Source organism: Podarcis melisellensis, assembly GCF_964234715.1.
Source record: "Podarcis melisellensis genome assembly, chromosome: 15".
In the NCBI taxonomy this organism is placed as follows: Eukaryota; Metazoa; Chordata; class Lepidosauria; order Squamata; family Lacertidae; genus Podarcis; species Podarcis melisellensis.
In genome coordinates, this window is record NC_138532.1 from 41,053,922 (window position 1) to 41,079,518 (window position 25,597).

Genomic DNA, 25,597 nt, shown 5'->3' on the forward strand with positions numbered 1-25,597 from the left:
GATAGTGAGGTGGGATCGCACCCCGAGAAAGAGGGAGGGAGGGGAAGCAAATGTGTGAGCTTGATGGCAGGGATCCGTGGACACCTTCCCTTTGCGGAAAGGCAGCTGGAGCCTCTTAGTTCAAGATGGGGGGAGACAGCGCAGTAGGGCCTTTATCAAAGAAGGCCTCTCCTCCTCCCAGAGGGCAGGAGTTGTGAGCGGGAGCAGCTTCCCGCTGGGGGGGCAGGGAGGCGTGCTCGGCTCCCTGCTCCTGATTGCTTCTGCTGCCGCGGCCAAGCCTTCGAGCCGACCAATAGGGCCGGCTGGTGGGCGGGGCTGGCCGCATTTAAACAGCCGCGGCAGCGCTCAGCTCCCAGTCTGTTCCTGCTTTCTTCGGATCTCCCTCCCTCCCTCCCTCTTAGGTCAGCTTCTTTTTGCGTATTGACTTTGCTGTTGACTTCAGTTGGTTGCCTTGGTTGCCCAAGGGGCCTGGTAGGACTTTTTTATCCATTACCTCGTAGCAATTTGTCACAACTTTCTGGTATTTGTGGTTAGGCATTGGAATATGTGTTCTGTGTTGGAGGATTGGGTATGGCCCATCATCTATCCCTCCTCTTTTGGGTATTCCGTTAAAGGAATCTGGCAGTCGTGGATCCTGTCCGATGCCCTGCTGGTGGCTAGAGCCATGACACGACCCCTGGTGACATCATAGGGGAGCTTCCAGTTGTATTTGCACCAACAGGCTCCTCCCACTGGTTGTTAACCCTGATATGACTGCTGGCTAAGCGGGGTGGAGTCTTGTATTGCTGTTTCATCCAGTGCCTAAGCCAATACTACTCACATGCTGTAACCAATAAAAGCTGTGGCCTAATTGTAATGGTTATATGGGGTTGCTCGTGTGTAAGTTGCCGCCACTCCTGGCTAGGTAGCCTGGTTAAACCTTTCCTGGCTGGACAGCCCTTCACTTCGTGGCTGTTCAGTCGCTAGCAGAATCCGTCAGTGGGCGTTTCTTAAACTTCTTCCAGCAAAGAAGTTCTTTGACGCCAAGTCTACGCCTACTTTCCCTGCGCAGAAGTCTTCTGCGCAGGGTGGGTGTGGGTAGCGGAGGACCTGTGCTCTCCCCGCTGGTCTCCAGCGAAGAGTCCTGGAGCCCTCTCTCCGATTCCCCTATCCGTCCCCCTTTATCCCTGGTGTTACGCTGATTTCCTTCCCCAGCTGGTGAGTCCCCTCTCTCCCTGCTTGGCCCTTCTCCGGCATCGCTTGGGAGCCCTGCCTCCACTTCGGGCTCCAATGTCAGTTCCCTGACACTAATTTTGCCCATTAACCTAAAATATTGTGTCTTTGTGACTTATTATACTATGCGGGTGGCGGGTCCTCGACTCACAAATGAGAGTTGCGATAACCACCACAGATAATTGTTGGCATCCGTCTGTCTCGAGACACAATGGAGTGCACCTCCAGGGGTGAAATCAAGCAGTACTGAAGTAACCTCCCTGGGGCGCAAGCCTGGCCAGTGTGTATGGGGGTCCTGGGCTGCCCAGACAACAAGACCCCCCCCCTCAACCAAAGAAAAGCAGAGGAAGATTTTTGGCACCATCTTGGCTGCAGGAGCTGCCAGAAGGAGGTGCCACCCAACCGTCTTAGGGACTCCACTCCAGATTTGTCTAGGGTTTACTCCTTAGCCCTTTCTTCTCCTGAAGATATTAGGTTGAGGCTGCAGGATCAGGCCAGTGGCCCATCTACTGCAGCATCCTGTTCCCACAGTGGCCAACATGATGGGAAGCCCACAAACACTGTCCTTGCAATCCATTCATGACAACAGATGATTGCTCTGGTTATATTCTTACAAGCCAATCATAACAACAACAATAAATTATTACCATTATTATACTTACAGTCACACCATCATTTATTTGTTTAGTTTAAAAACGTGCAGACCACTCTCCATACAAAATAACAGGGCAGAGCACCACAAAACAATAATTGTATGGAAGTGAGAGCTGGACCATCAAGAAGGCTGATCGCTGAAGAATTGATGCTTTTGAATTCTGGTGCTGGAGGAGACTCTTGAGAGTCCCATGGACTGCAAGGAGATCCAACCGATCCATTCTGAAGGAAATCAGCCCTGAATGCTCACTGGAAGGACAGATCCTGAAGCTGAGGCTCCAATACTTTGGCCAGCTCATGAGAAGACTCCCTGAAAAAGACCCTGATGTTGGGAAAGATGGAGGGCACAAGGAGAAGGGGACGACAGAGGACGAGATGGTTGGACAGTGTTCTCGAAGCTACCAGCATGAGTCTGACCAAACTGTGGGAGGCAGTGGAAGACAGGAGTGCCTGGCGTTCTCTGGTCCAGGGGGTCACGAAGAGGCGGACACAACTAAACGACTAAACAACAAACCATGTTTATAATTCAGTCATCACAGTTCTTATTATTGTCGTGATTATGCTTACAACCCAGTGATCACACTTATTGTTATACTCTTATTGTACTCACAACTGATCGCAGCAACATAAATGTTGGAAAAGGTTCAGAAGTGATTGGGATGTGTGTGTGGAGCGATTCTCAGAGTTCCCTGGGAAGAGGTATAGATTGCTGAACCACTCTGGAAATTGCAGCTCGTTAAGGGTAATAAAAGTCTCCTAACGATGCTCTGAACCCTTAACAAACTACACTTCCCAGGAATCTTTGGGTGTGTGTGTGCCATGACTGTTTAGAGTACTATGAAAAGTGCTTAAAATGTATAGCGCAGATGGGGCCCAAAGGATGGGTTTCTTGTCCCAGCTGAGCCTCCCTTGGGCACCGAGACCTTGCTGAGCTCTTGTGCATTACTGTATCCTTGACTTGTCCTTCGATCCTGACTCCCAGCTTGTTCTTCGGTCCTAGGCAGCAGTGCAGTGGCAAATTCAAAAGTGCTGGATCCCTACATGATAGCCACAGCCACACGCCCTGCTAGGATCACACAAAAACCTCGTAATTGTACAACAATAATAATTAGGGGTACCAAACTGACAACTGTACGGTGCACGTACAGGAGCAAATGATTTGTGGAGTGCTCCGATACCTTCTTTGGGAGTGACTTGAGCTGTGTTTTCTGCACGGTTTCATTGCACCTAACAAAACTTGCGCTCCCCATTCTCTTGAAATTGAATCCCCTTGTCTTTTCAATGTTCCAAAATGCTGGGGCAGAAGTACAACTCCACACATCAGTGTTTTTCCTATTTCCAGAGGGACTCTAGGAGCCTGTCCTCAGTGCCTGACTCACCTTCCTTGACTGAATGGCCCCAGCCAGCAAACAAAGAATTCTTCCCAGTGGCTTAAAAGCTCCCCTTTCGTGCCAGTTGGGCGGCTTTAGCCTGCTGGAGACAGCCTCCCTGCTGCAAAAATAGTAATGGATCGTTGACTCGCCCTCCCCACGGACCCCAGACAACCACACCTCTGGTCCTAACTACAGACCCTGCGGTGTCCGTCCATCCTCTGCTCTGGCCATCATGCAAATTGCTGACTCAGCCACTTTGCACCCTGAACTGTGACTCAGCTCAGCTTCCCAGAAAAGATTCCGAATCTAATTACCACTTCCTCCTCCCTCGGAGCAGCCATGGAGATAATTACCCATCAGCCACACTGATGGAACAGATGGACTGCTTCTGGCAGAGTAGCTCAGGTGAGAGGAGCAGCAAAGGCTTCTGCACTATTATTTTTCGGGACAAATCAGCCTAATTACAGACACTCGCAGAAGCAGAAGCTCAGGGCTGGGAAGAAATGATGGGCAGAGCGGCAAGACCCAACTTTGAATCCCTAAATGGCCACAAAGCTCTGCGGCGGAGGCAGGGGACCCTAGGCTAATTGCTATCTCCTAGCCTGCCCTAGGGACGCAGGTGGTGCTGTGGGTTAAACCACAGAGCCTAGTCAGCAGTTCAAATCCCCGCGACGGGGTGAGCTCCCGTTGCTCGGTCCCTGCTCCTGCCAACCTAGCTGTTCGAAAGCATGTCAAAGTGCAAGTAGATAAATAGGTACCACTCCGGCGGGAAGGTAAACAGCGTTTCCGTGCGCTGCTCTGGTTTGCCAGAAGCGGCTTAGTCATGCTGGCCACATGACCCTGAAGCTGTACGCCGGCTCCCTTGGCCAATAAAGAGAGATGAGCACCGCAACCCCAGAGTCGGCCACGACTGGACCTAATGGTCAAGGGTCCCTTTACTCTTTACCTTAGCCTGCCCTACCTCACAGGGTGGTCGTGGGGAGGAAACTGGCAGGGGGAGGAGAGTGGGAGAGATCCTGCAAGGTACTCCTCAGAGCACATATGGGGTATTTTTTCTAGCTTGATGGTGGCACTTGCTTCTAAGGAAGCTTCCAAGGTGGGGCAAGGTGGTTCAGAGACCCAGCCCTTGTGGGTGGGGGATAGAGTGGGGCCAGCGAATGACGTGACTTATAGAGAGGGGAGATGGCCTGGGGAGAGTCTTGGGGGCCAGATAGAGAAGCACAGAGGGCCGGATTCAGCCACAGGTTCCCCACTCTGCCTTAGAGCTGTTCCACCAGGCCTTTGGCCAAGGCACAGCCTGACCGCCTCCTTTGGTAATCCTTGCAGAACTCTAGCCCAATGGTTGCCATTAATCTGATTTTGAATTGGTTTTAAAATGAATTAATTTTAGAATGTTGTGTTACTTGTATTGTTGTTAGCTGCTCCGAGCCCGGCTTCGGCTGGGGAGGGCGAGATGTAAATACAATTTTATTATTTATATTATTATTAGAAGAGGGATGAGATCTTAGAAGAGCTGGAAGGGACGACAGGGGTCATCTACAGTATTTTTTGCCCCATAGGACGCACCTAGGTTTCTTTTTTTTGGGGGGGGAATAAAGAAAAAAAATATTTCCCCCCCCAGGCGCAGGGCTGGCACGGGGGAAGCCCGAGCTTCCCCCGCCCCCCGCCCCCAGAACAGGCTGCTGCTTGCAAGCCTTGCGAGCCCAGCGCGCAAGGCTTGCCAACATCTGCCCGAAGCACGGGGTGGGCTCCGCAGCTTGCCCCGTGCTTTGGGCTGCAGGCTGCCGCCCCAAGCCTTGCGCGCCCGGTGGGACCTCCCGTTGGGCGTGCGAGGCTTGCGGAGAGCTTCCTGAAGCCTGGAGAGCGAGAGGGGTCGGTGCGCACCGACGCCTCTCGCTCTCCAGGCTTCAGCGAAAGCCTGCATTCGCCCCATAGGACGCACACACATTTCCCCTTCATTTTTGGAGGGGAAAAAGTGCGTCCTACAGGGCGAAAAATACAGTAGTCCAACCCCTTGCAATGCAGGATAAAAAGTAGATTGCAATGAAATAATGGCAAGTCCGTTTCCAGCCCTGGCCTCTGTGTAGAGTGTGAAGCTAGGGACCTCCTCCTTCTCCTCTCCAAAAGCTATGAACTGGACTCCCCCAAACCACATTATCCCATTTTGGGATTGGGGAAGGAACCTTCTGCACCTCCAAAGAATTCTAGTGAAATTGTGGGGCGTTCTGTTTGGACTTAATTTACACGTGTTGGGGTTGGTCTAGATGCCCTCTAGGGGTACCACCTCCCACTCTCTATGATTCCTAGAAGCAAGCTTGGCCCATGATCCTCGTTCGGTAAATATGATCTCCAGATTACGCCGCTGAAGTGGTGGCAGTCGGGATGGGGGGAAATCGACACTCCTCAGGAAAGGCAAACTGCAGCTGCTGCCTCGTTTGCATATCTTAATGAGATCAATTAATTTCGGCAAGGCAGGGCAAACAGACGGGGGTGGGGGTGGGGAGGGGGAGGAAGGAAGCAGCAAAGAGAGGAGAGAAAACAAGGAAAGAAAGATTGGTGATATTGGGGGAAAAGGTTCAACTGGCTGCCATTCCACCACCATCCAGTAGTGGTCACTGTTCTCCCACGGCTGAACACCCCAGAACGGCTCTGTGTCAGGGATGGAGAACCGAGAGCCTGCAGATATCGCTGGACTCCAACTCCCAGCGTCCCTGGTCACCGGCTATGCTGTCTGCTTTGGCTGATGGGAGCTGGAGACCAGCAACAGCTGGAGGGCCACAGGTTCCCCTGTCCCTGGTCAAAGAAGAGGCGTTCCCCTTTCTCAGACGTGGATGCCTCTTTCAAAGAGAGACATTCCTCCATCTCTCGTTTGCCAGCAAGGAGGGGGCAGTTTGTGCCTCCTCCCCAGTGTTGCTGGGCTCCAGCCTTGTTCTGTGCCTTCGGGTGTTTTCGCTCGCCTGGAATGTGTCCCTGAATTATGATACTGCCTTTTGTGATAGGAATTTTGAGGTCTTGACCCCTGACCATTAGGTCCAGTCATAGCCAACTCTGGGGTTGCGGTGCTCATCTCACTTTATTGGCCAAGGGAGCCGGCGTACAGCTTCCGGGTCATGTGGCCAGCATGACTAAGCTGCTTCTGACGAACCAGAGCAGCTCACGAAAATGCCATTTACCTTCCCGCTGGAGTGGTACCTATTTATCTACTTGCAGTTTGACGTGCTTTCAAACTGCTAGGTTGGCAGGAGCAGGGACCGAGCAACAGGAGCTCACCCCATCGCAGGGATTCGAACCACAACCTTCTGATTGGCAAGTCCTAGGCTCTGTGGTTTAACCCACAGTGCCACCTGCATCCCTCTTTGAAGTCTTAGATATATGTTAAATGTTCATAAGTGTACCAACCAAGCATGTACATAGATCAGCACAGGAAGACCGACCTGAAACCATTTTTGATTCCCAAACTGACCTCAATTATTTCTCTGCAAGGTCAAAGGAAAATGGAAAAGCCTCCCCATTGTCTTTTCCTTCACAAATCCTGTCTTAAGGGCACATTAAAGATATGAATAGAGTGTGAGCCTGAGTATTTATCATTATAAAAGACTGGCCAGGCTCCCTAGGCAATCCAATCAAGTGACCATTAAACAGGTAACCTGGCAGACTGGGTAAACAAAGCACTCAGATTTCTGCTGTAGACCGCCCTTTCTGTGATGTATGTATGATGTATGGAGGGGTGGCCTTGAGCTCCAGGGAAAGCAATTTAAAATGTCTATATAAGGGCAGACACACCTTTGTTTGTGGTTCCTCCTCCTTTCCTGCGTGTGAGGGGAGCCCCCGTTGCAACAGATCAATAAAGATCAGGCTTACTAGCTGCTTTGCTTCTCAATATTCTCTGGTTGGCCTCTGTAATTCTCTCCTACCAATAGGGAACCTACGTAAGGACTCTATATGGGCTCTTGGATACCCCATAAGGGAAAAGGGCAATTTTTGTTTACAACACCCTCTTGTGCCTAGATGGAGATGTTTAGGAAAAAATTTAGTCTAACAGAGTCATTTATGTGTCGTTCAGGCCATTTTTGCTGCCGGACACACACGCCACCAGCATGTGGCCCCCCAAGAACTGCCCCAAAGGCATAGCATCCCTTGGGCTTCATTCTTGCCCTGGTCCTGAAAATGACACCCACCCACCCATTATTTTTGTGTGTGTGGTCTTGCGCCTTCTTCTGTGGCCTTATTTTTGCAAGGGTTATTATCATTTAATCGCCAAGCTTTTTCCAGAGGCTGAGAGCTTCTGAGCAACACTTTGTTTTCCTTGAGAACATAAGGATGCAATTGCTACTCTGAACTAAGACGCACTCTGAGGCGGTTGTGGGTTTTTTTCTGCGCGACGAAATCTCCCGCCCCCGTCTTGTGCACGGCAAACAACTGGCGTGATTCAGCTCCCGTTGCTTTCTCACTTCCACCAATCTGTTCCTGCTCCGTTCTCCCCGGCGCCTTCTCTCTTTGTCACAGGCTCACTCGACTTCGCAACTTCTGCATTGTCTCCAGCAAAACACATCGTGGGCAGGCCACATGCAGACACAAAGCCTTTAAAGGGCTGCCTGGCCCGCCCGAAGAAAGCAAGGCAAGGTGTGCAAAACAGAAGAGACATTCTTCCTAACTCCCCACACCTCTTCAGGATCGTGGCCGTTTCCATTATGCGCTTTTTATGGTTTCCAGAGTGACTTCTGTACTATAAGCAAAAACCAAGATTATCCCTCCTTATCTTATCCAGGCTAAACAGACCCAGCTCCTTCAAACGCTCCTCATCAGGCTTGGTTTCCACACCCATGATAATCTTTGTCGCCCTCCTCTGCACACCTTCCAGCTTATCATCACCCTTCTTAAACTGTGGTGCCCAGAACTGAACACTGGACTCCAGGCAGAATAGAGTCCTTTGGCTCTCTGGCCCCACCAGTCCCTATGGGCACAGGCTACCACTAACCATAGCTGTCAACTTACAGATTTGAAAATAAGGGACCAGCAGCCTCGAAAATAAGGGGTCAGCAGCCAAAATAAGGGATTTTCCAAGCACAGGTATGTTCAGCTTCTGAGCCCCTCCAAGCCAAAGGCAGAAAGCCCAGCCAGCAGCCAAACGAAGCCTCAAGCGGTGGTTCCCACAGCGCAGCAACCCGGCAATGGGGATGCAGCAAGGAAAACCACCGTCACCTCTCCGCTGGGAAGCGCTGAGCAAAGGCGAGTCCCCAGGCAACGCGGCCGATTTGATTGACACAAGGCATGCAAGCTCCACCCCCCAGTCGTTCTTAGACTCCTTATTGGGTGAGCAACGCAGCCAAGCAACACAGTTGGAGCCTCCCTCCTCCCTGGCTGGCAGGGATGGAGAGGAGCTGCTTCCTTTGAAACCTGGGAAATTTAAGGGACATCATCAATAAGGGACCGCAGTGGGACACAGCGCTGGGATAAGGGACTTTCCCACCAAATAAGGGACGGTTGACAGCTATGCCACTAACTAAACTTTTAAGTAGACTGTGTAGAAGAGGTGCAGCCATAGATTTGTGGTAGAGCACATGTTTTGAATGTGGGTGTTATGTACTGAGTTGAATAGGATCCAAAATGCAGCAGTCTGATTGGTCCTAGAACAATAGGACTCAGAATGCAGCAGTCTAATTGGTGCACAGGAGCCACCCAATCCAGCTCCAGGTAGAAGTGAATCCGCAACCTGATTGGCCTACAGGAGAGTCCTGGAATTAGCCAATCGTGTGGGGCCAATGTGTAAATAATGTATATAAAACAGACATTCTGCGGGAACTTCCATTCCTCCTCACCACTATGAGCTGAATAAAGAGCATGACATCCACTCTCAACTCTATTTCAGTGGAAGACCTCAGTTTTAATCCCCAGCACTTCCAGGTTTTGTTTTTTTAGTGCTGTTGGACTACAACTCCCATAATTCCTGGCCATTGGCCATCCTGCCTGAGGCCAACATCTGGAGGACATCTAGAAACAGCTGGAGGAGAACAACAGGTTGGGGAAGTCAGAGCAGGGTGATGCAAGGTTCTTTTTAACCGTGTGTGTGTGTGTGTGTGTGTGTGTGTGTGTGTTTTCTGATTATGTATCTAAAAATAATAAAGGAAGATTTTTAAAAAAATCTATTCGGAAACAAATCAAACTGCGTTCCATGGGGCTGACTCCCAGGAAAGTGAACAGAGATTTGCAGGCTTCATTTGAGGTGCAGAGCTCGAAGCATTCCTTTCTCGGCGCTTTTAATTAAGCAAGGATGCTGTTTTATGGCTGCTGGGGATATTTTTCAACACTGCTTGGGCTTTTGTTTAATTCTGCCTTCATCGTTTTATTACTGCGTTCTTGAAATGTATTTATTGCTCTGTTGGTTTCCATTCCGTTTTGCGGTGGGGGTTTTGTGTGTGTGTCATGTTCCTTGTGTAAGCCACCTTTTGCGACTTTTGTAAAGGGGGGAATCTTTGCGAGGCTGGGGGGGTGTTCCTTCACTGGCGGCTCTCAGGGGCCCATGTGCCCAGGGCTGGAGGGGCCAGAGGCAAAAGGGGCGGAGCCACAGGTGTGACTCTCACCTGCGCACTGTAGGCTACATTCCAGCCAGGCAAAATTCACAGATTTATACACGCATAGCAATATTTGGGCAAGAAAAGGCATTATCACAATCCAAGGACACATTTCTGGCCAGGCAAATATACTTAATTAAGGTGCAATGCAGGGCTGGTGGGAGGTGGAGCTGGGTGAGGGGCCTAGAGTGGGATTCCCAAGGGCCACACAGAAGGCCTCAAGGGCCACATCCCTGCTTTAACACATACAGTGAAGGGTAAAGGTAAAAGGACCCCTGACTCTGGGGTTGCGGCGCTCATCTCACTTTATTGGCCGAGGTACCTATTTATCTACTTGCACTTTGACGTGCTTTCAAACTGCTAGGTTGGCAGGAGCTGGGACTGAGCAACGGGAGCTCACCCCATTGTGGGGATTCGAACTGCCGACCTTCTGATCAGCAAGCCCTAGGCTCGGTGGTTTAACCCACAGCGCCACCCGCGTCCCACAGTGAAGGGTAAAGGGATATAAATATCCACATGTAAATAAATAAAGGACTCTGAGCATTGCCTGGACCTGCAGGTGTGAGACTTAAAGAGTCCTAGGCTCTGTGGTTTAACCCGCAGCGCCACCCGCGTCCCGTGAATTAGGGAGGCCTGCATTAAAATGCAAATATGCCAGACTAGTACCAGAGAGACTTGGGTTCCCCTCAACCATGAAGCCGACCAGATGATTTGGGGCCTGCTCCCATTTCTCAGCCTACCCTACCTCACAGGGTTGTTGTGAAGATAAAATGGGGCACGGGGAGACCTGCATCTCCCACCTTGAGGTCCTTGGAGGAAAGATGGGATATAAATGTAATAATAATAATAGCAGCAGCAGCAGAAGCAACAATTATCACAATTCCTTTTCTACCACCACTTAATAGTGTGCTATGTGACCTGAAGGAACACAGCCAAATGTGATTTCCTGCATGTAAACATTTGCAATATCTATTCAATGAAGATGGTTGTTGTTTTTTTAAACCTCCAAGAAATTCATATCGAAACATCACGGGTCCCGGGTAACAGCTGGAGCCTGGAACGGAATAACAATGAGCTTGGGGACTTCACGCAGTGTGTGTTTGCAGCTCTGAGGAAGCTAATCATTTCTCCACCAATGGGATAACTTAAGCCAGGTTCTCAACACACAAAAATAGGCACACCGGGTATGTGTGTCTGTGTGGCTAATGGCTGTATGTATTCGTTTATTAATAGACTGTATTTCCTGCAACCAACAGAAGGTGGAGCCAGAGAGGCAGAGAGATCTGGTTCTAGTTTATTCCCCGTTGGGAATGATAGGTTGGAAGGCAGGGAGCCCAACAGCAGGGGGCGCCGCAGAGCCAGTGAAAGGCTCCTTCTAGTCTTAACACCATCCTCCTCCCTGCTGAGTTCTCCAAGTGGTGACAATGAGAATATAAGGAGGAGGAAACTAACAGGCAGGGCAGTCCCTTAGACTGGCAGGCAGGCTGGGCTGGCTGAAGGCACAGTGAGGTTGGTGGATCAATACCTCATTTGCCCAAAGGCACAAGGATTCCACCTTCTGCTGAGCTGGGAGATCTTGCTATTGGGGTGTGATGGCCTGGGATTCGGACTTGGAGGCTGAACCTGAGGAATCCCAGCCTGCACAGGATTCCCCGCCTCCAGAACCAGCTGGGCTGGGGCTGGGGCCTGAGCCTGAAGGGTCCTCACCTGTGCTGGGTCCTCAGGTGAAGGCACCAGCTAAGTCTGCTCTGGCTCCTGAGGGGAAGGAGGACCCATTGCCTGCAGGTGCTCCACTCTCAGCCCGTCAGGGGAAGAGGAAGTTGCCTCTGGGTCCGGTAACCCTCCAGCCTCTCCTGAGCTGCAGAGGCTCAGGGCAGAGAGGCGGAGAGAACTAAGTTCCCGCAGGAGGAGTGCTCGCCTCCAGGCCAGGTGTGATGGCCTGGGATTCCGATTCTGAGAGTGAACCGGAGGAATCCCAGCCTGCACAGGAGTCACCGCCTCCAGGGCCGGCCGAACTGGGGCAGGGCCTTGATTCTGAGCAGCCTGCACCTGGGCCAGATCCTCAGGAGCAGGCACCAGGTGAATCCATTCTGGCCCCAGAGGTGGTTGAGGACTCAGTGCCTGCAGGTGAGTCTCCCCCTGGGCCCAGTAACCCTTCAGCCTCTCCTGAACTGCAGAGGCTCAGGGCAGAGAGGCGAAGGGAACTGGTTTCTCCCAGGAGGAGTGCTCGCCTTAAGGCCAGGGGAGGCGGGTCTCCTGGGGGCCGGGGCCGCCCCTGGCCTCAGAGAAGATAAAGGTCAGTCAGCCCGGTCCCAGGTTGCGGGAGCAACGTCATCATCGAAGAGCTGTTTCGGCCAGCTTCCAGTCCTGTTCCTCCAGTGTTCCTGTTCCCCACCCGGCTTCCTGCTTCTGATCTTCGAGTGTTCCTGTCCCCGCCCGGCTACCTGCTTCGGACCTCGCTTCGCACCTTGTGGACTAATTCCAGGCTAGTGACTCAGGACTGAACCTTGACTACGGTAACAGTAACCTTCCCCCCCCCCCCGGGACCAGCACACCAGGAGAGGCGAGTCACCTGTGGACCGGGGCCGCCCTATGCCTCGGGGCAGATAAAAGCCAGTCAGCCCCAGTCCCAGGTTGCGGGAGCAACGTTGTTGCTAGCCTGTTCCTGCCTGCACCCTGTCCTGCTCTTCTGCCAGAGTTCCTGACCCCACCTGACTCCCTGCCTTGGGCCCAGCTACAGCTTTGACAGACGGCCTCCATACCGCACCCTCGACCTCGGACTGGACTCGGACCTCGCCGCACAGTTAGCCCTTGGGACCAGCACATGGGGTGTGTGTCTCCCCTAAAGTCTTGCCTGGATGGCACCATTGCCCCGGAACAAAATACCATTCATGTTAATGTGGAGAGGCCTGGAACGCCTAATGATGCCCACAGGTTGAAGGTTCGTAGAGTTGTAAGGGACCCAAAGGGTCATCTACTCCACCCCCCCCCCGCACTAGAGGTCTTTGGAAGCCAGTATTCTGGGCATCACCAGGTGAAAAATTACTTGGCCACTCCAAACTTGCACGGAGGCTACTCACGTTTTCACGTAGGGGTCTGAGTATCCATTGGCATCCATGGCAGCCAAATGGGCGCAGCGGATGATGCCCACCAGCAGGCCTTGCTTTTGGGAGCTGTATTTGAGGGAAATAAGGATCCGGCCACGCTCCTCCAGGGACTTGTCTTCTGTTTTGTCTATCTGCGACGAGAATAAAACCAATTCCACTCAGTTCCTATTTTCCTCTTAACCAAACACACTTCTTTCCTCCTCCCTCCCGATACGTTTTCCTTTTGTGCCGTGCCTTTTGTAGATTGTAAATTGAGGAGATGGACTTCTCCCTCTTTTCTTGAGTGGTCTGTAAGTTGCCCTGGGAGCCTTTTTTGGCTGAAGAACAGGATAAAAACCCTTTCAGTAAATAAGCTGTCTAAAGAGGGTTTGGACAACGGTGCAAAACAACACCACCCAGTTACTGGCTGGCACCCAGCAGTTGACATACAAACTTTGCACCAGTTGCAATAGGTTATGGGCCCAGTTTGAAGTGCTGCTAGTGACCTTTATATAGCCTTAAAAAGGAGTGGATTGGGACCAGGTTACTTGAAGGATCGCCCCTCTATACGAACGTCCTTCAGGGCCTTGAGATCTGTTTTAGAGGCCGTGTTTTCAGCGCCCTGAGAAACTGCAATTCCCAGGGCGCTTGGGGAGAAGCTGTGATTGTTTAAAGTGGTATGATACTGCTTTAAATCTCTAGTGCAGATGGGGTCTGGGGCATCTCCCCATGTTACTTTCTGTGCTGTGTCTCCCTCTAGTGGCTGGTGTGCAGCATAGCATTTTTTTGAGCCTGCTTCCTATTTGCTATGGGTACTACAGTTCCATCAAGAGGTCGGTTGGGAAGGATCTATTTAATAAAGAAGTACAAATCAAACAACCAGAAGGCCTGATCTTTTTAAAAATCAATTTAGCCACAGGAATGTTCGTACCCTACTAAGGCACCCCCTTATTCTTTTGGAAGAGATTCAAAGTTCCTGGCTACACACTTCCTGGTCACCCATGCAGTCATTGGAAAATCTGAATTTCGCCCTCCCCCTTCATCCTGTCTCTCCAACTCCTAGAACAATAAATTGCTGAGCAGCCAGGCTGACACCATTCATTTGTTCGCTGGGATTACGATGCACTCATTACTGTCAATGCAAAGTCAGGATTAAAAGCAGCACAAATAACAGCCGATTGAATGTTTAAGGGAGTGTCAGATCCAATCAGGATCCCTCGCCTGCCCGCCGCTGAACTGGAAGAGGCGAACCGCACGGGATCGGCTGAGGCCAGGCCTTCCTTGACAGCCTGGAGAAATTTGTACCCTCTCTGCACTGCCCCTTCAAGTTTTTCACCTCTTTTGGACAGGGTTTCTCAGTGCTGCTGCTGAGAAAACAACCTTTCGGGTCTCCAATTATAAAAAGATCTGATTGCAAATATATAGGGAAATGGAAGGGAGAAGGAAACCACAGCAGCTGTCCAATCAGGAAGCTTCAGCATCTTGCCCGTTCTGGCCAATCAGGGAGCTTCAGCATCTTGCCCGTTCTGGCCAATCAGGGAGCTTCAGCATCTTGCCCGTTCTGGCCAATCAGGGAGCTTCAGCATCTTGCCCGTTCTGGCCAATCAGGGAGCTTCAGCATCTTGCCCGTTCTGGCCAATCAGGGAGCTTCATCCTGGACTATCAGTGAGCCTCTTCATCCTGCCTGCCACATTGCACACACCCTCTGTTCCATTTAGAGCCTGAAGGGGGCTCTGAGGCACAGTCCTAGACTGTCCACATTCAAGCAAAGCCCTTGACACAGCAGCACATCTGGGATCCAGCTGGGACTTTATGAGGGCTGGGGAACTGCTGGCCTAGGAGCCAAATGTGGCCCTCTGGACCTCTCTGCCTGGCTCTCCAAACTCTCCCTTGGCTATTCCCCTCCCTGGCCCTGCTCAGCATCCTCTTTGAGTGTTTTCATATCCTTCAAGAGTCCTGATTTTCCCAGGACATCCTGGAATTACAGAAAATGCCAGGAGAGACCTTCCTCTCTGTAATTTCTTTTTGGTGTTTACAAGGAACATTTCAGAGTTTTACCTCTCCAAAGAGAGATCACAACACAATGAAAACACTGTGCATTTGACTCCTGGATGAGCAGCAGGAAATTCAACCGGTCCAGCTCTCACCACAGCACAGCAGTTGCCGTGGGATGCGAGGGAGTGAGTGGAAAGCAGCACCTGTTGAATTTCTGCCTGTTTCAAACCTCCTTTGGAAAACACAGGGCCTCCGCCAGGATGGTTGGGAGAGAAAATCTTTAATTTGTGCATAGACATGCTTGCTCCCTCGGTTCGCAGGGCACACATACATTTCCTCCTGCCCACAGCGACCTGCTGGCTGTCAGCCTGGTTTCAAGCAAACGACAATCTTGTTACTCCTTAGATCAAGCCAGGCTGCCCGCCTGCTATTCCCAGCGGAGGAGAACACTTTTTCCTCCCACATGTTCCTCTCTTTCCCAGGATTGCTCATCAGCGGTTGATGAGCAGCTTGCAAACCTCGTCTCTCTCTTTTTCCTTTCTCAGTAGGATTTTCTTTCCTCTCAGAGAGAGGCTTCCATCGGAATTCGAGTTGACAGGGCCTAACTTGGCGATGGGTTATATTTTTTTTTGCAGAAAGAAAGGGGTGGGGTGTGGGGGAAGGCAAAGCTGTGAATTGCTTGGGCTGTGTGCAGAACATCTGGAACATCTGGTTCTTCCCCTCTAAACACAGAGCAAGATTCTAGTTGTCTTTCACTGACCATTGGTCCGTCCAGCTTACTATGGTCTACATGGACTTGTGGTGGCTCTTCAGAGTTTCAGATGAACTAAGATTCTGTAATAGTTTGATCTAGGTTTGTAGGTCTTCAGCCTGTCAGTGCTGGATGCGCCATCACAAAATCCTGTGCCGCTGAGCCATATGCATGTTTACTCTTAAGTAAGCCTCACTGTGTTCAGGGGGATTTGTTATTAGCACTACAGCCTGAGCTATTTACAGCATATAAACCCAATGACTTACCGTATTGCTAACCATAGCTGTCAACGTTTCCCTTTTTTAAAGGGAAATTCCCTTATTCCGAATAGGATTCCTCGCAAGAAAAGGGAAAAGTTGACAGCTATGTTGCTATCAGTGCTGTGCTTTTCTAATGCCCGATTTACAATTTACCGTATTTTTTGCTCTATAAGACTCACTTTTTCCCTCCTAAAAAGTATGGGGAAATGTGTGTGCGTCTTATGGAGCGAATGCAGGCTGCGCAGCTATCCCAGAAGCCAGAATAGCAAGAGGGATTGCTGCTTTCACTGCGCAGCGATCCCTCTTGGTGTTCTGGCTTCTGAGATTCAGAATATTTTTTTTCTTGTTTTCCTCCTCCCAAAACTAGGTGCGTCTTGTGGTCTGGTGCGTCTTATAGAGTGAAAAATACGGTAGATAGCTTTACCCGGCTGCAGATAGCCTATGTCGCGTTACCACCAGCTACTAGCGACGTGCTTTCCTAAACTCACTCACCGGCAGTTGCTTCTCCAGGCAGATGTAGAACTTCTTGGTCTGGTTGGGCTTTAGTTTCTTCAAAGGGATCCTCGTTTCTCCGATGAACTCGTTGTGGCGGAATTTGTCCTCGTCGCAAACAGAGATTCTGAAAGAGACAACAGGGAAAGAGCAGAAAGGTGAATGGGCAGGTGGAATGGTTTAGCCAGCCAGGGAAGTGATGCAGTGGGGCTGGTCCTCCCCTCAGGCAGAGGGGGCCATTGCAGCACCCCCCCATTTGCCCGGAATACAAGACCCTCGTCTCGGCCTCACTGATGGGGTTCAAAGGAAAGCAGAGCAAGATGTCTGGCTGCAGGAGTTGCTGGAAGGAGGCATATATGGCGCCATCCAACTGCCTTCGGGATTCCAGTGTGGTGGTGTGGTTAAGAGCAGTAGACTCGTAATCTGGTGAACTGGGTTTGATTCCCCGCTCCTCCACATGCAGCTGCTGGGTGACCTTGGGCCAGTCACACTTCTCTGAAGTCTCTCAGCCCCACTCACCCCACAGAGTGTTTGTTGTGGGGGAGGAAGGGAAAAGGAGATTGTTGGCTGCTTTGAGACTCCTGAAGGGGAGTGAAAGGCAGGATATCAAGTCCAAACTCCTCCTCCTCCTCCTCCTCCTCTTCTTCTTCTTCTTCCACCACTCCGGATTTGTGTAGGGTTTATTCCTTAGCCTTATCTTCTCCCAAAGATGTCCCACAAGGTTTAGGGTCAGAGTTTTCCTTCCCCTAGATGGGCTCCCTTCCCAGGTGGATGAGCCCCATTTAGGGAAGTTTTTAATGTGTGACATTTTTATGTATCTTTAATCTTTGTTGGAAGCCACCCAGAGTGGCTGGGGAAACCCAGCCAGATGGGCGGGGTACAAATACATTATTATTATTATTATTATTATTGTCATTATTATTTTATTATCTGCCCCCTCTACGGCATGTGCAGAAACAGCCTTCTTGACCGCGTGACCTGCTATGGCCTGCTGGAATGGGGAAAATGTAATAATAAATAAATAAATGCTCACAACAAGAAGCGATGGCAGAGGTAGGGACCCAAGAGCCATGGTTCCTTCCCCGTGACTTTCCGAGGGTCACATGCCAATGGTGGGAGGGGCCAAGAGCAAAGTGAGTAAAGCAATGAATGTCTATTTTATCGTTCTACACACACACACACACACTTTCATATCAACCATCCAGGCAGGTAAGAGGTGTTACCAGAGTTCAAGGACATATGGTATTTCTAGCCAGGCAAAAACACCCCAGGAAGGTGCAAAGCATGGCCAGCGAGGGGTGTGGCCTGGGGAGAGGGGGTGTGGCCTGGGGAGAGGGGTGTGGCCTGGGGAGAGGGGGTGTGGCCTGGGGAGAGGGGGGGTGGCCTGGGGAGAGCCCCACAGGTTAGATAAAAAGGCCTGGATTTAGCCCCAGAGCTTGCGGTTCCCCACACCAAATAAATCACAAGCAGTTGCTGAAACATTTTTTTCCTTAAAAATAATAATATTTAAGTGCATCGAACAACTTCCAGAAGTTTCCAACGCATTGGAAAGCTCTTAGCAGCAGAAAGGGGAGTGGGTGGGGAGCCTTTGCAATTGTCAAACCAGGACCAAGAATGTCTCTCCGGCAGCTGGCAACGTTTGGGTCCAGCTGCCCCTTTCTCTTGGTTGTCTCAAATTGGCGACAGCCGTGTGGGTGGTGAGAAAAGAAGGAGAGCGTCGCCCATTGAGTCCCTTTTGCAGACGGAGATGAAAGGGCTGCTCTCCGCGCTGGGGGCGTTGTTTGGATGAGGGAGGCTGTCAGAATTTATTTTAATCACCATGGCATAATGTTATTTCCCGGCCTGCGCCCCCCTCCCCAACTCAGTGCGCCGAGTCTTGGGCCACAAAGCTCGGCACTAATGAGAGATGATTCAGTGTTACACCGAGCCCTGGGGTGAGCAGCAGGTTTATTTTCCTGGAAGTTGGACAGTGACTGGCCTTGTTTCCCAGGGAAGTCTGGGAAGACGAAAGACCTTGTGAGAATGTGTGCAAAGTAACAGGGAGTTGGGCAAATTGCCAGCCTCACAGGGTAGTTGTGGGGAGAACCCTCACTAGAAATAAACATGGGAACAAACGATTCCTGCTGGGTCAGACCAAAGGCCCAGCACCCTGCCGTAACTGGGAGAACATTCTCTACCTTTCCAAATTAACCACCTTGGAGACAAAGCTTTTCACGTGGGTCGTAAGTGGGCAGGCGAGCCCTCAATGCGTAAGTCAAACAAACTGAGCCTGGCTAATTCTGCAGGCACCTCTTAAAGACCTCTTGGCCCTCGGTCTTTGGCAAGGATTTCTCAGCAAAGCTCTTTATCATCCTCTCCCACAAAGCCAAAGCAGATTCACAAAAGCTCTTGTTATTAGCTGGTGCTAAGGAGCCAGGGGGAAAAGACAGACAGAAAGGAGAAGCAATTTAAAAGGACTAAGATAGTAGCCAGCAGAGACATCACCTTGCCAACAAAGGTCCGTATAGTTAAAGCTATGGTTTTCCCAGTAGTGATGTATGGAAGTGAGAGCTGGACCATAAAGAAAGCTGATCGCCGAAGAATGGATGCTTTTGAATTCTGGTGCTGGAGGAGACTCTTGAGAGTCCCATGGACTGCAAGAAGATCCAACTGATCCATTCTGAAGGAAATCAGCCCTGAGTGCTCACTGGAAGGACAGATCCTGAATCTGAGGCTCCAATACTTTGGCCACCTCAAGAGAAGAGAAGACTCCCTGGAAAAGACCCTGATGTTGGGAAAGATGGAGGGCACAAGGAGAAGGGGGCGACAGAGGACGAGATGGTGGGACAGTGTTCTTGAAGCTACCAGCATGAGTTTGACCAAACTGCGGGAGGCAGTGGAAAACAGGAGTGCCTGGCATGCTCTGGTCCAGGGGGTCACAAAGAGTCGGACACGATTAAATGACTAAACAACAACAACAACAACAACAAAGATAGTAGCCAGCCACCAGGGCCAATTTGAATCTCACAAGGAGACACACACACATAATACCTGCCACAATGGGGCTTATTGGAGAACCTGAATGACTCGATACGAACGCAGGGAGACCTCTTATAAAAATTACAAAAAAGTTTGCAGGCGTATATGTGAGAGAGAAGCCATTTGCAGAGGGGAAAGAACCACTCTGGATATCAGAGTGGCATTGTACCCTGCCTGGGAAAGCATTTATTAAATCAGGAGGTGAAGCACTCGCTGCGTAATTGACTTTTTATTTAGTTTGGACCAGGAGATGGAGCGGTTCTCCCTTGCATGGGGCCCGGCTCTGTCGTTGGGCAGAACGAACCGGCTGCTGCCTCAGGTGGCAGGTGCAGAGGGCCAGGCAGCAATGGAGGGCTGTAGGAGGCCTGGACTGTGTGGGCTTCATGGTCCAGCCTGTGTACTCAGGTCAATAGTGGCTGGTCCTCTAGGGCAGTGTTTCCCAATCTTGTGCCTCCAGCTGTTTTTGGACTACAATTCCCATCATCCCTTGCCACTGATCTTGCTAGTCAGGGATGATGGGAGTTGTAGTTCAAAAACAGCTGGAGGCACAAGGTTGGGAAACACTGCTCTAGGGCAAACCGGGTGCTGCCCCATAGACCTCTGTCTGCCCTCAGCCAGCCTCTACCTGCCTGCCCTTCTCACTTACACCCAGCTCAGGGGGGACTCTGCCCGACAGCTTCTTCCTCCTCCATCTTTCTCCTTTCCTTTCCCTTTTAATTTGTATATCACCTTTCTATATTACTACACGCAAGGAGGCTTACAGGCTGAAGAAACAACAAAGATCACACACTTTATATAACAATCTGACCCAACACAAAAAGTCACCATGGAAACATAACTTGGCAACAAACAACTTACATCAAATAATAAAGTAACATCCAATCGGCCGCTAGAATATAATAGCGACACTGAGAAATTAAGTAGCAGCAAACGACAATTAAACAGAAATTCACTCTTAACAATTGCAATAAATAATTACTAAAGTATAATCGATAAAAACAGCAGCAACTCACAATGCATAAAATATATACAAACCCTGTAAAAGGATCAATTTAGGAAACAAAGACACACCACTTATATAGGTGGCCATAGGGAGAGTCCCCATGGTATGAGTTCCCCCACTCCCGACTGGGGTCACCTGCCTCTTCTGCTCGTTCAGATCCAGACCCTTTGACAAATCTGAGATCCCAACGTACGTCTCCAAAATGGATCAGTGGAACTGCGCGATGCTCTTGGTAAGTAAGTCTTCTGCACCCTGTGGATAGGCTCCGGCTCGCTTCATCCACAGGCCTCCCTCTTAGCATGACAGATCGTGGCATGGGCTCCCAACTCTGAAATTGCTGCCGGCTATGGTGCTGTGGGTTAAACCACAGAGCCTAGGGCTTGCCGATCAGAAGCTCGCCGGTTCAAATCCCCATGACAGGGTGAGCTCCCATTGCTCGGTCCCTGCTCCTGCCAACCTAGCAGTTCGAAAGCACATCAAAGTGCAAGTTGATAAATAGGTACTACTCCAGCGGGAAGGTAAACAGCATTTCCGTGCGCTGCTCTGGTTCGCCAGAAGTGGCTTAGTCATGCTGACCCGGAAGCTGTACGCCGGTTCCCTTGGCCAATAAAGCGAGATGAGCGCCACAAGCCCAGATTCGGCCATGACTGGACCTAATGGTAAGGGGTTCCTTTACCTTTACCTATTTTCCCAAAGGGAAGACACTCATCAGTTCCCAGATGGGGACTCATCCCCCAAAGGATCATCCCCTCCCCACGGCATGCTCCTAGACTCCCTCCAACCTGTGTGCACAGGAGTGCATGGGTTGCCCTGTGTCTTCTGCAGGAAGCTAACAGATTTCATTTTATTTTATGTGCAGTTTGAGCACTCCACTTCCCTCCCATCTACCTCCATTGCCTGGGCCCATTCTCTGAAGACAACGAAGGGGTGTTTGCATGCTTTTAATTTTCTTTTACAGAGGGTTTTTTAATTTCTGGGCCTGTTAGCGTTTTTCGCCAGAGTTCTCTGACCTCCCAATGCCCATCTCTTGAGGGAGAAGGACTCCCACTGATCTCCAGGTGGGATGTACCTGGAGATGGGTGGATGAGAGCACGATGGAACAGCCACCCACAAGACCTTTTTAAAACAGGAGAGGGGGCGGCGGTAGGAGACTAATATAAAAGCAAGTGAAGACATGGGATGATAATAAAAAAACAGCAGTAACTTGAACAAAAGGAGCGGGAAATGGATTTTTCTTTATCTCTTCGAGTGTTCTCATCTGCCCTGGCTTTCTATAATGTTTATCTCCAATGAGGGAAGGAGGGTGCTAGCTTCTGCAGTGGGGGAAAAAGCAAGATAATAATAAAAAGGGCAGTCTAAATCCCTAGAATGGGAGACAGTTTCAAGTGGGGTTCTCCCCTCGCCATCAAAATCAAGGCTGGCGGTGTGAACCTTCCTCGTCCCCAAGTCCTCCCTTATCTCCAGGACTTAAAATTGGGTTTTTAGCTTCAGAACCCATTTGCGGCATGTTGGTGACTCTGACATGCACATGTGTGTTTGTGTAGTGGGGGGGGGGACACCACCCCACAGCCCACAGGAAACATGCTTGCTTGACCATTGAGGCTCCATGCGTAAAGTTGGCATGAGCCCTGTGGAGATGCAGTGGAGGGGATGGTCAGATCCTGAGGAGGAACAAGGGAATCAAAGATTCTTGGAAGGTGATGGAGTCTTCTTCTCGTTGGTTTGGGCCCTCCCCTCCAGAGCAGCAGAAAACAAGCTTGCTCCATCTTCTACAGGACCTCCCTTCAGATATCTGAAGGTGGCTACCATGTTAGTCTTCTTTACTCCAGGCTGAACAAACCCAACTCCCTCAACCGTTCCCCATAAAGATGGAGAGGAGATCAAGGAGTTGGAGCTTGATGACTCCAAGTGCCAAGGGGGAGGTGACGCCAGGGGCCAAATAAATGTCTGAGCTGGAGAAGGGGGCCAGTGATCAAGGGAGCAAATGGACAGAGAGGTCTTGTGTCCCTGGGCCTCTAGTCAGTCAGGGACCTCCTGAAGTACAGCCAGCAGCATCACTTCCTGTCAGAAAGGGGCCACTTCCTGGGGAGGCACCTGAGAGTATGCTGGGTGGACAATGAGCTAGCAGCAACTCCATCTCCAAGGACTCAGAGACACAACACAAAGAAACCTTGCAGGTGCAACCCACTCACAAGGGTGCCAGTTTGCTTGTCCAGTCCCCAAAAGCTTGTGAGACCATGAACTCCAGACTACCTGCTGCACCACTGAATGTCACATCAGCAGCTGAAAAAGAGCGCATCTTGCCCAGACCAAAGGACCACCTAGTTCAGCACCCTGTTTCCCACTGCAGCTGGTCAGATGCCTCTAAGCAGCCCTCCAAGTGTGGGGCAGGCAGAGGCATAGCAAGGTCAGGTGGTAACTGGTGCGGAAGTTTTTTGTCACACATTGAAATGATTAAAAGAAGGAAAAAATAAGACACAGCTGCAAGTGTTATTTTCTTGTTTATCTACTTAACATTGTGAGCATAAGCACTGAAAACTTCCCTCCCCTAACTTTGTTCTCACACTCCACTTCTCTGTTAGAATTCCTGCTCCATGATTGCAGTCGTGGGATTGTTGTCTATCACATGACGGTGTATGTTTTGATTCCACAGAGTGGGAAGTGACGGAGACAGGATGTTTTGATCCATGAAGCGGGACTATGGTCCTTTGTTCTTTTTCCCTTTGCTGTCTGATGCTAGAAAGAGAGGGAGCCATGTTGCAGTGCTCCGTGTGTGTTTATATGTAAATACCGTAAAGTAGATTAGCCAAAATGCTGAGGTCTGTCACGCAACTGCGCAAACTCTGCGGATCCCTAAGTGTGCCGGTGTCGGTTGGCATCGGTCGCTGTGATGTTCGGGCAGAAGAAAGCTAATGAAGCTCCCGAACAATCGACCAGGAGGGAGAGAACATACCAGACGGGCATGTGTCTCTGCCAGGGTCCTACTCGAGTGTAGGCTGAACTCCTGACACTCTCCTCCTCTGCATTCCAGGGTTTGGGTCCTGAGTTGAGAGAGCTTTCGCTTCTCTCCTTCCCTCCTCACTGCCCACTTGTTTGCTCACCTGCCTCCTTCCCATCCTCTCCCTGTGTGATGGCCTGGGATTCGGACTCGGAAGCTGAACCTGAGGAATCCCAGCCTGCACAGGAGTCCCCGCCTCCAGAACCAGCTAAGCCGGGGCTGGGGCTTGAGCCTGAAGGGTCCTCACCTGTGCTGGATCCTCAGGTGCAGGCACCAGCTGAGTCTGCTCTGGCTCCTGAAGTGATGGAGGACCCATTGCCTGCAGGTGCTCCACTCTCAGCCCCATCAGGGGAAGCTGAGGTTGCCTCTGGGTCTGGTAACCCTCCAGCCTCTCCTGAGCTGCAGAGGCTCAGGGCAGAGAGGCGGAGGGAACTAAGTTCCTGCAGGAGTTCTCGCTTCCAGGCCAGGAGAGGTGAGTCACCTGTGGACCGGGGCCGCCCTATGCCTCGGGGCAGATAAAAGCCAGCCAGCCCCAGTCCCAGGTTGCAGGAGCAACGTTGTTGGTAGTCTGTTCCTGCCTGCACCCTGTCCTGCTCTTCTGCCAGAGTTCCTGACCCCACCTGACTCCCTGCCTTGGACCCCGCTTCAGCTTTGACAGACAGCCTCCATAACATACCCTTGACCTCGGACTGGACTCGGACCTTGCCGCATGGTTAGCCCTCGGGACCAGCACACCCTGCCTGCCTGCCTCCTCCAGCAGCCCGTCAAAATGAAGGGGGAAGGCTGCTGGCAAAGTGGTGCAGCTCTCCCCCTTCCCCTGACAGCTTGGGGTAGGCTTGGGGGTCGTGGACGGGCGGTGCGCCGAATGTCACCCCCCTCAGCGATGTCACCTGGGGCGGCCCGTCCACACCACACCCCCCTTCCTAGGCCTCTGGGGGCAGGTTGGCAACAGCCCTGATGGATAACCAAGGTGACGACTTTGTGTTGAGATGCACGGAGATGCAGCCGAGAAGTGCAACTCTCCCCCCTCCCTCCAAGATCTGTCCCCAAATTTCCCTCTAACTTCCCAGGGAAATTAAAACTCGTAATCCTTAAAGGCGCAAAGTCAATTACCTCTGAAGAGGAACTAACGATGGCTATCAACAGAAACTGGGCTAAGGGGGCAGTGGGTGGTGTAGGACGAAAGCAAGTGCAGAATGAGAATTCCCCCCCCCTGAGCCCTTCTATCCCCCCCCCCGAGGCTCTCAAGGACGGAGGATCATGTGTAGGTTATGGAGAGCATGGAAGTGAGTGCTGGAGGGAAAGTGTTTGGATATCCACACAGCAGTGTGTTTTCTCAGGAAACGTCTATGTAAGGGGTTTTTAAATGCTGGAATACTGCATCACAAAATTCGGATGGGTCTGTAAGGTAAAGGTAAAGGGACCCCTGACCATTAGGTCCAGTTGTGGCCGACTCTGGGGTTGCGGCGCTCATCTCGCTTTATTGGCTGAGGGAGCCGGCGTACAGCTTCCGGGTCATGTGGCCAGCATGACTGAGCCACTTCTGGCGAACCAGAGCAGCACACGGAAACGCCGTTTACCTTCCCGCCAGAGCGGTACCTATTTATCTACTTGCACTTTGAAGTGTTTTTGAACTGCTAGGTTGGCAGGAGCTGAGACCGAGCAACGGGAGCTCACTCCGTCGCAGGGATTTGGACCGTCTGATCGGCAAGTCCTAGGCTCTGTGGTTTAACCCACAGCGCCACCTGGGTCCCTGTTTCTCTTTGTAAAGCCATCCGAATCGGTGGACATCACTGCCTCCTGTGAGAGGGAATGCTAAAGCAATTACATTCGCGTCTGGATTTTATTATAGGAAATCGATGCAACATTGTGATGTGATGTCTGCAGGTTGTTTTTTTTTTTTTAAAAAAAAGGCCAATGATTAAAAACACACACATTAAAAACAGGTCCACGACAGAGAGAAGTGAGAATTCGCCATCCAGCATCCTTTTTGAGAGATTCTCTGTGCTTCATCTTCTTGATCTGAGCCCCCTCCTTCCCTCTCGGATCTTTCTTTGAAATAGTGACGGAAAAGGACCGCGTTAAACTGTATGTTCGCCCAGTTGCCACTCTGCCCATGAAAAATCTTGCAACGCCTCCTAGCTGGTCTGAAACAGCCCCAGAGATGCCACCGGTGGTGGCTG

General features: G+C 51.0%; 1 protein-coding gene across 1 annotated transcript in view; it reads right to left on the bottom strand.

Annotated features, from left to right (window-relative positions):
• Window positions 1–25,597, bottom strand: part of DOC2B (double C2 domain beta) — a 122,599-nt gene that overhangs the window by 9,325 nt on the left and 87,677 nt on the right. Inside the window, exons 5-6 of the mRNA XM_081890572.1 lie at window positions 16,396–16,522; window positions 12,892–13,049 (exon numbers count right to left, since the gene is read on the bottom strand). Coding sequence (XP_081746698.1) covers window positions 12,892–13,049; window positions 16,396–16,522 — 285 coding nt within the window. The remainder of the gene's footprint in view (window positions 1–12,891; window positions 13,050–16,395; window positions 16,523–25,597) is intronic.